Source organism: Hordeum vulgare, chromosome 1H (genome assembly GCF_904849725.1).
Source record: "Hordeum vulgare subsp. vulgare chromosome 1H, MorexV3_pseudomolecules_assembly, whole genome shotgun sequence".
In the NCBI taxonomy this organism is placed as follows: Eukaryota; Viridiplantae; Streptophyta; class Magnoliopsida; order Poales; family Poaceae; genus Hordeum; species Hordeum vulgare.
In genome coordinates this window covers 470993624-471002790 of record NC_058518.1, presented here as the reverse complement: position 1 = coordinate 471002790, position 9167 = coordinate 470993624, and the positions used below count along the sequence as shown (strand labels likewise).

Here is a 9167-nt window from a genome sequence, read left to right as displayed (position 1 = left end):
AAAAAAAATGAACCCTCCACGTGCTGCGGACCTGGTGATAGCAATCGCTGAAGCGTTTCAACGCGATTGCAAAGGGAAAACCGGAAATTAGAATAGGCAAATGTTAGCCGTGATTCAGTCTGGCCGTTCGGGTATATTGGTTATTTCAATTCCGATAGTTTAGGTTATGGATTATTTGCTCAAAAATGTAAACAGGATTTTTTTTGTAAAAAATGTATCCAAACCTAAATTACACAAAATTTTGGATCGGTAATTAGAGTATCCAAAAAACCCAAAATATTAGGAGCACGCATCAAATTTTGATATAAATAATTAGGGTAGTATGGTTATTTTGAATATTATGGATATTTTAATTAGTATGGATAACATATCAGTATAATAATAACATGAATAATTTGGCTAGTATAAACAATTTAGATAATGCGGTTCGGTTTGGGTTCGGATAAGCAATGATGATCCCAGCAAATGATGCCCGCCGGGGTACTGAGAGCAACACAAGTTTCTTCACTGTGCGAACAAACAAACAAACAAAAGGGAACAGTTTTGGAGCGTATGATTGGCGTAGAATCAGTAGAGATGACGAAGGAAACGAATGTGCTGGTACAATACGGTGCGATGCGATGCGATGCAAGTGGAAGAGAGGTGAGACGCCGTCGCCTCCTTCCTTCCTTCAACGAAGGGATCGATTGATTCTTATCCAGGGTTTCTCGGTAGCGCCATCACCCTGCTTTCGCAACAGATATATGCTCTCTTCTAATCTACGGACGGCATGCAACAAGAAATATTCCCTGTTCAACGGATGAGAACTGCGGTGACCAGGTACACATCCTCAAGAAAAAGTCCGATTTCACTCTCTTAGAAAGAAAGAGGAAAAATCCGAGTGCTCGTCTGCGTAAACTGCGTTACCTTTTTATTGACAGGGAGATTCATTTCCGACAATAGACAATACATGCATACAGGTAAACGGTGTGCAAGAGACAACCTTAAACGAAACACCAAGCACCGTTCGAAATCACACAAGACGCCTACATATATACCACATCTGGCAAAGGAGCTGGGAATTAGGGGTTCAGGGGAGGTGTACCAATTCTGAAGTTGCTCCAATAAACATATGTACCCTTTGCGGTCAACAGAAGGCGATGAATGTCGAGCATGGCACGATTCAGAATCGCCGCCATGTAGAAGAGACGAATGCGTTTTCTAAATGTCCCTCAAGAAGGGAATGGATTCTTTCCAGTATTTCTTCATGACGTCAACAACTTGCATGGCGTATTTCTCATCCTCCGGATAATATGCCAACGGGTCGTCCAGCAACGGGGCTTCAAGATTCAGAACACCTTCTAACGTCGCGTGCAGGCAGTATGCTGAATAACTGATGTGGTAACCCCCTTCCTGGACAATCAATATTTGCCCATCGCTATGTCGGTTAGCCATGCTCCTCATTATCTGTCCAATTTTCCTATAACCATCCATGGTCAAGCACTGTCTTCCATTCGGATCAAACTGCATGGACAAAACTCACAATTAGTTCGTCCAACAAAGTCATATAGTTTAAGACTGTTAAACACATAACATGCAACATCACCTCGATCTTCAAGGTACAATTGCTACTATTTAATTTAATTTTTATATAGTATTTCACACATAACATGCTAAATATTATCTTATGTTTAGTACTCCTACATAACTTCCGCTCCACAATATAGGTAGCGATAAGGAAACTAGATAATAAACATACATCAGGTAAATGTGAATCTATTGTCACCCTTGGTATGAAGTTTATGTATTCCCACAGTCACTATATTATACAAGATGAAGTAGGGGAACTGAGCCTAGCTCCCACCAATGTTCGAGTTCTCCTATGCTCGAATTTGGGTGCCTATCTCTTGTATCAACAGAAGACCACTTAGTTCCTAATAGGAAATCTAGCTGTTTTCCTCAAAACAAGGAATGTTTACCTACTTGTTTTTTACATGGCAATATATTAGTACTATTGCTCGAGCATGACTGCATGTTCTCGGAAAAAAAATTAGAATATGCAACTGCACATGATTTAGCAAGATTGATAAATAGAACATGTGGTGAACTAAGGAGAACAAGTAGGCAAACTCAACTCACCATGCTAGAATCTTGACCAATGACAAAAACCAAAAGCTGAGGTTGAAACTTGTCAATCGCCGGGACGACCAATTCATTCATTGCATATTCATACCCTAGATCCCCACTACCATTAGGCAAAGGTATATTGAGATTGTACCCAAGCCCCCTGCCTTCCCCAATCTCATCAGACGAGCCACTCTGCGGATGCGATGGACCCCAAGAGCCATGGTTCATGTGAAGAGAGATTGTCAACACGTTGTCCATGCGATAGAATCCCTCTGCAGCGCCATTCCCATAGTGCACATCAATATCAACAATGGCTACCTTTGCGCGGCCAGAATGCAGAGCCAGATGCACAGCAAGCCCGGCATTGTTCAGAAAGCAGTAACCATCGGCATGGTCCGGTTGTGCATGATGGCCGGGGGGACGGACCAATGCATAGGCTATCTTCCCATGCCCATCTAGTATGTGCCTCATAGCTGATAAGGTTGTTCCAGCAGCCAGAAGCGCAGCACCCCATGAGCCGGGGTTCAAGAAAGTTCCCTCACACAACTTCTTGCCTCCACTGGCGTTCGCCTGAACGAGCTCGTCAATGTATTCTGAAGAACACAAAAGGATTAGGCGAATGTTCAGAATACAGGAAGTTCGCTGTAATTTTACAAGAACTGATTTATTTCCCAAATGAACATGAACATGAACATGGTTTCTACTACTAACAAATTACAAATTGCAGTTTTTTGTCGGCGCAGACGCCATATACATGTGCTACACTGCAAGTCGAGGTGATTAAAATAAGGTAAAAAATGATTGGCAGGTTGGTGAGAGCTTTGGTACTCGAGGTTAGTTGACTTTGCGAGCAGATTTGGGGGCAGACCTGGGGAGTGGAAGGAGAGGAGCTCGCTGGCGTGGGCGGGGACGCCGGAGTGCCAGGAGAGGAAGGGCGCGATGGGCCCGCGGCGGAGGATGGAGACCATGTTGCGGACGCGGTCGGCGTTCTCCGGGTGGTGGTCGAGCACGTCGAGGAAGCCCGGGTCGCGGCCCGAGTCGAACAGGCCGCGGCCGGCGTCGTGGGCCAGCATGCCCTCGTGCCAGAACACCGCCAGATTCTCCGCCGCCGGAGGCGCCCCCTCCGCCGCCACCGAGGAGGAAGAGGAGTCCATCGTCGCCGGCCGCCGGAGTTCTCTGTGGTGGTTCGTGATGTCTAAACGTCTGTTGACTGAAGCTGGACTCTGAGTGCGAGCAGAGAGAGAGAGAGAGACGGGGACGCAATTTGCCTATTGCGTGCGCGTGGAGGCCTTGTAGGCCTAAAATGTACTGGGCTTCAAATGTGTAAACTTTGCAGTTGTTCGTGGGCTTCTGCCACCGAACAAGTGAATTAAATGTTGTCACCGAACGCTCAATTTGCTCCAATTTCTTGTAAATGCTAGTACAATCCATTCACTAAATTTGTTCAACACGCTCAGTTTTGTACAAACATGCTGAATGCACGCAATTGTCTCCAAAAAAATCTGAATGCACACAAAGTGACGGTGTGCGGTATGCCGAGTCATTGTTTTTTTTTTTCAAATTCTAATTAGTGCAGTTGTGCCAGATTGTGGACTCGGACGCACACGTCTCCGCACCGTTCGATTAAAATCGAACCGTCTTGGCGTAGCGGCGCACGGTTGGCCAGGGTCGTCGGTGGCCGCGTCAGGTGTCCCCTGGTCGGGTCCCTCCACCGTCATACATTCTCCCATTTCGAATCCTCCTCCATCCCTCTCCCCTTCCCCTTCCTCCCCTTCCTTTCCTTCCACCGGCAAAATCCTGAGCCCCTCTATCAACCAAATCCAAATCCCCCAAACCAGGAGAGAGGCGGTGGCGAGGCGGCGGTGTGGCGGCGATTCGTGGCCCTTTGTGCTGCCGGATGTGCATCTGGAGGCGACCAACTGTCGTGCGGTGACGGAGGAGAAGAGGAGCGCCGCAGCAACAACCGCACCAGCAACAACAGTATCGCGGGAGAGGAGGAACTGGCCGCACGTACGCCATCCCTGACTTCCATTGCGGCGACGAGGGGAGGTGCTACCACCCTAGCAAACACCACCGTGTCGTTGCTGTGGAAGTAGGAGTCGGCGGCGGAACATCAGCAGTCCCTAGACACGGCAGAGAAGAACAACAACCGAGGACTTCGCCGGAGAGTACATTCGCTGCAAGCTCCCCTTGATGAGTTTATCCACTCTGTTTCAGATCTGTTCTGTTCTCTGTTTTTGGCACATGTACTGTTATCCTTGGGGTCCTTCTAGTGCATGTGTACTGCTATACTAGGTGGTTCTTCTAGTGCATGTATGGACGACTTGAGTTAGGGTTTGAATGCCTTGAATGCATGCCAGCTCCTGCGAGGGTTCATGATTGCTGAGTCCTAGATCATGCAACATTGGCTATGATTTGCTGAGTTAGGGTTGTTGGTTTGCTGAGTAGGTTGTGGGTTGTGGGGTGTGTGATTTGCTGAGTTAGGGTTGTTGGATTTGTAGATCACACAAGTCCATTTTTGTTGCTCCATTTTTGTGTTTGAGTTGCCCAACAACAGCACATGAGATTTTGTATCTCGGGCAGGGTTTGGGACTCTTCTACATGAAAAGGTGTTCAAGTCCAGTGATGTAGGGAAGGGAGGGGGGTAATTTGCACTGAGTCCTCCATTGTTGGTTGTTGGTGTTCATTGTTGTCAGGTGACTGAAGATGGGAAGGCCACAGAGATGTTTTTTTTGGTAGTGATGTTTTGGCTTTTGTTGTTGATGCAGTTATATCAGTTGTTAATGGCTCTTCAGTAGGACAATAGTGTTGCAATGTAGCTTATTGATATTTGTTTAGTTTGGTAGTAGGCATTTGGTTTTTATTCAGTATGCAGTAGTGTTTGCATATGTAGCTTGTTGATTTTTGTTTAGTAGGCAATAGTTTTGTATTGTAGTAGTTATCACCCTCATCTGTTTTGTTGATGCTAATTAGTTTGCTTGTTGGTTATTTGTCACCCATCTTTACAGTACAGTTGTTGTTCATTTAGTTTTTGTTGCCTATCAGTCATAGGTTTTAGGTTCACATAGGTAGTATAGATGTTACATTGGAACTGATGTGTCCAAAAATGAATGGTTAACTGCGTTTTTAGGGGTTGTTTTCTGCTAGTTTCTGTTTGTTGCTGCTTATTTGTGTTTTATCATGTGTTGCCTAGGTTTTATATTTTCACTTGCCCAGTGTCTTATCATGTGTTGCCTAGGTTTTATATTACATTTTGCCTGTAGTGTACATTGCTCTGCTTTTTAACTAGTTTCTAATGTTGGAGCTCTCCTACTTAAGTAGTTTCTGTTTTGTTGGAACAGTCTGAATTTAATTTAGTGGACAACAATCCTTTTGGCGCTTTTAGTCATGCTTTGTTACCTGAATTTTTTAGGGTGCAGGATATACAGTTACAACTTTTTTGTAGAACTGAATTGTTTGAGTTTTGCTTGATGTTCTTAATGTTTCCCTTTTTTCTACGCAACAGAAAATAGATGGCTGGAAGAAGCAAAAAGGCAAAACAGGATGATCCTCCTGTAGCAAGCCATGATGAAGTTGCGTCTCATGGAAATGAAGAGCAGCAATCACAGGTGTTCGAATTTCTTTTGAAGTTTTATGTTATTTTTGTACATAACATGTTCTTTTTACCGATATGTGTGTTTTTACTCTTTAGCCACCGAGTGGTTCAACAATGATTGGGCACAAGCGTCAGAGTTGCCAGGCTATCATTCTGCGACGGAAGAGTCCTGATGATATTAATTCAAATCAAAGCCTAGGCGGAGATTCTGAAAATGTAAATGCTGAAGGTCCAACTGTGGATCAACCTCAAAATACAAAACGACAGAAGACTGGAGGAACTGAGGTATTTGCATTTGTTGCATCTGTTTTTCAAAACCGTTGCCCAACATTGTTGTCCAGTAATGAACATTATGGCTAATTCTTTCCTTATTTTTTCATCTTGTTGTGCAATAGGGTCGTAGGAACATGGCATCACCTGCAAGGCTCTTCAAGTTGAACAAGGACTAGAATTTTGAGCAAAAAGGTGCCATCATTGAAAAAGATTTGGTGGCCTTCTGGACCTTGCAGCGAATATCATGCCTGGTTATCTTAGCCAATGGATAATGAGGCATTATGTGTTGGAAATATGCCCTAGAGGCAATAATAAAATGGTTATTATCGTATTTCCTTGTTCATGATAATCGTCTATTGTTCATGCTATAATTGTATTAACAGGAAACAATAATACATGTGTGAATAAATAGATCACAATGTATCCGAGGCAAGCCTCTAGTTGGCTAGCTCGTTGATCAATAGATGATCATGGTTTCCTGATCATGGGCATTAGATGTCATTGATAACGGGATCACATCATTGGGAGAATGATGTGATGGACAAGACCAAATCCTAAGCATAGCACTAGATCGTATTGTTCGTATGCTAAAGCTTTTCTAATGTCAAGTGTCTTTTCCTTCGACCGTGAGATTGTGCAACTCCCGGATACCGTAGGAGTGCTTTGGGTGTATCAAACGTCACAACGTAACTAGGTGACTATAAAGGTGCACTACGGGTACCTCTGAAAGTGTCTGTTGGGTTGGTCGAATCGAGATCGGGATTTGTCACTCCGCGTGACAGAGAGGTATCTCTGGGCCCACTCGGTAGAACATCATCATGAGCTCAATGTGACTAAGAAGTTAGTCACACGATGACGTGCTACAGAACGAGTAAAGAGACTTACCGATAACGAGATTGAACAGGGTATAGGTATACCGACGATCGAATCTCGGGCAAGTTCTATACCGACAGACAAAGGGAATTGTATACGGGATTGATTGAATCCTTGACATCGTGGTTCATCCGATGAGATCATCGTGGAGCAAGTGGGAGACACCATGGGTATCCAGACCCCGCTGATGGTTATTGGCCGGAGAGGTGTCTCGGTCATGTCTGCCTGTCTCCCGAACCCGTAGGGTCTACACACTTAAGGTTCGATGACGCTAGGGTTATAGGGAATTGTTATACGAGGTTATCGATAGTTGTTCGGAGTCCCGGATGAGATCCCGGACGTCACGAGGAGCTCCGTAATGGTCCGGGGGTAAAGATTGATATATAGGACGGATGGTTTTGGACACCGGAAGTGTTTCGGGCGTCGCTGGTAACGTACCGGGACCACCGGGACCACCGGAAGTGGCCCCGGGGGTCCACCGGAAGGGGGCCACCACCCCGGGAGGCTAGATGGGCCAAGTGCGGGAGGGAACCAGCCCCTAGGTGGGCTGGTGCGCCCCCACACTCAGCCCATGGCGCAAGAAGAGGGGAGAGGGGGGAAACCCTAGCGCAGGTGGGCCTAAGGCCCACCAGAAGGGTGCGCCACCCCTCCTCCCCTCCTGGCCGCCGCACCTCCTCCCCATCTAGGGCTGCCGCCCCTCCCAGGAGAGGGAAACCCTCAAAGGGGTGCAGCCCCTCCCTCCCGCTATATATAGTGGGCACTTTGGGCTGTTGGAGACACCAATCTTCCTCTCCCTCTGTGCAGCCCTGCTCTTCCTCCTCCTCCTCTCTGCCGGTGCTTGGCGAAGCCCTGCCGGGAGACCTCGTCTCTCCATCGACACCACGCCGTCATGCTGCCGGAGATCTTCCCCAATCTCTCCCTCCTCCTTGCTGGATCAAGGTGCGGGAGACGTCACCGGGCTGCACGTGTGTTGAACACGGAGGTGCCGTGGTACGGCACTAGATCTTAATCACACCGCGATCTGAATCGCCGCGAGTACGACTCCATCAACCGCGTTCTAGCAACGCTTCCGCTTAGCGATCTTCAAAGGTATGAAGATGCTCTCACCCCTCTCTCGTTGCTGGTCTCTCCATAGGAAGATCTGAATATGCGTAGGAATTTTTTTGAATTGATGCTACGTTACCAAACAGTGGCATCCGAGCCAAGTTTTCTATGCGTAGATTCTATGCACGAGTAGAACACAAAAGGTTGTTGGCGATGATTTGTAAATTGCTTGCCGTTACTAGTCTTATTCTTTTCCGGCGGTATTGTGGGATGAAGCGGCCCAAACCGACATTACACGTACGCTTACGTGAGACTGGTTCCACCGACAGACATGCACACCGTGCATAAAGGTGGCTAGCGGGTGTCTGTCTCTCCGACTCTAGTCGGATTGGATTTGATGAAAAGGGTCCTTATGAAGGGTAAATAGCTTTGGCATATCATCGTTGTGGCTGTCACGTAGGTAAGAAAGCGTTCTTGCTAGAAACCCAAATCAGCCACGTAAAACTTCCAACAACAATTAGAGGACGTCTAACTTGTTTTTGCAGGGTTTGACATGTGATGTGATATGGCCAAAGTTGTGATGTTGCATGCATGATGTATGAGATGATCATGTTATTGTAATAGGTTTCACGACTTGCATGTCGATGAGTATGACAACCGGCAGGAGCCATAGGAGTTGTCTTAATTTATTGTATGAGATGCAACGCCATGTGCTTACTACTTTTACTTCATTGCTAATGGTTAGCTATAGTAGTAGTGATAGTAGTAGTTGGCGTGACGACTTCACGGAGACACGATGATGGAGATCATGATGATGGAGATCATGGTGTCACGCCGGTGACAATGATGATCATGCGATGCCTGAAGATGGAGATCGAAAGAGCAAAGATGATAATGGCCATATCATGTCACTATATGATTGCATTGTGATGTTTATCATGTTTTTCATCTTATTGCTTAGAACGATGGTAGCACAATAAGATGATCCCTCTTAAAATTTCGAGAACGTATTCCCCTAAGTGTGCACCGTTGCGAAGGATCGTTGTCTCGAAGCACCACGTGATGATCGGGTGTGATAGATTCTAACGTTCGCATACAACGGGTGTAAGCCAGATTTACACACGCGAAACACCTTGGTTGACTCGACGAGCTTAGCATGTACAGACATGACCTCGAATACAAGAGACCGAAAGGTCGAACATGAGTCGTATGGTTGAATACGATCAGCATGAAGTTTCTCACCATGATGACTAGTCCGTCTCACGTGATGATCGGA

The 9167-nt window shown here is 46.1% G+C and overlaps 1 protein-coding gene across 1 annotated transcript; it reads right to left on the bottom strand.

Annotated features, from left to right (window-relative positions):
• Positions 1-889: 889 nt before the first annotated feature.
• LOC123446287 (histone deacetylase 8) lies at positions 890-3376 on the bottom strand. The gene is made up of 3 exons (XM_045122965.1): positions 2975-3376; positions 2119-2699; positions 890-1503 (listed from the first exon to the last, which is right to left on the bottom strand). Exons 1-3 carry the CDS (start codon positions 3258-3260, stop codon positions 1201-1203), a joined length of 1170 nt encoding a protein of 389 aa, XP_044978900.1. The 5' UTR covers positions 3261-3376; the 3' UTR covers positions 890-1200.
• Positions 3377-9167: the final 5791 nt, after the last annotated feature.

Coding starts and splice junctions, on each gene's coding strand:
- LOC123446287 (XM_045122965.1), bottom strand. CDS start 3,260: ATGGACTCCTCTTCCTCCTCGGTGGCGGCGGAGGGGGCGCCTCCGGCG. Junction 2,700..2,974: donor CCTCTCCTTCCACTCCCCAG/GTCTGCCCCCAA, acceptor TGTGTTCTTCAG/AATACATTGACGAGCTCGTT. Junction 1,504..2,118: donor TTGGTCAAGATTCTAGCATG/GTGAGTTGAGTT, acceptor TTGTCCATGCAG/TTTGATCCGAATGGAAGACA.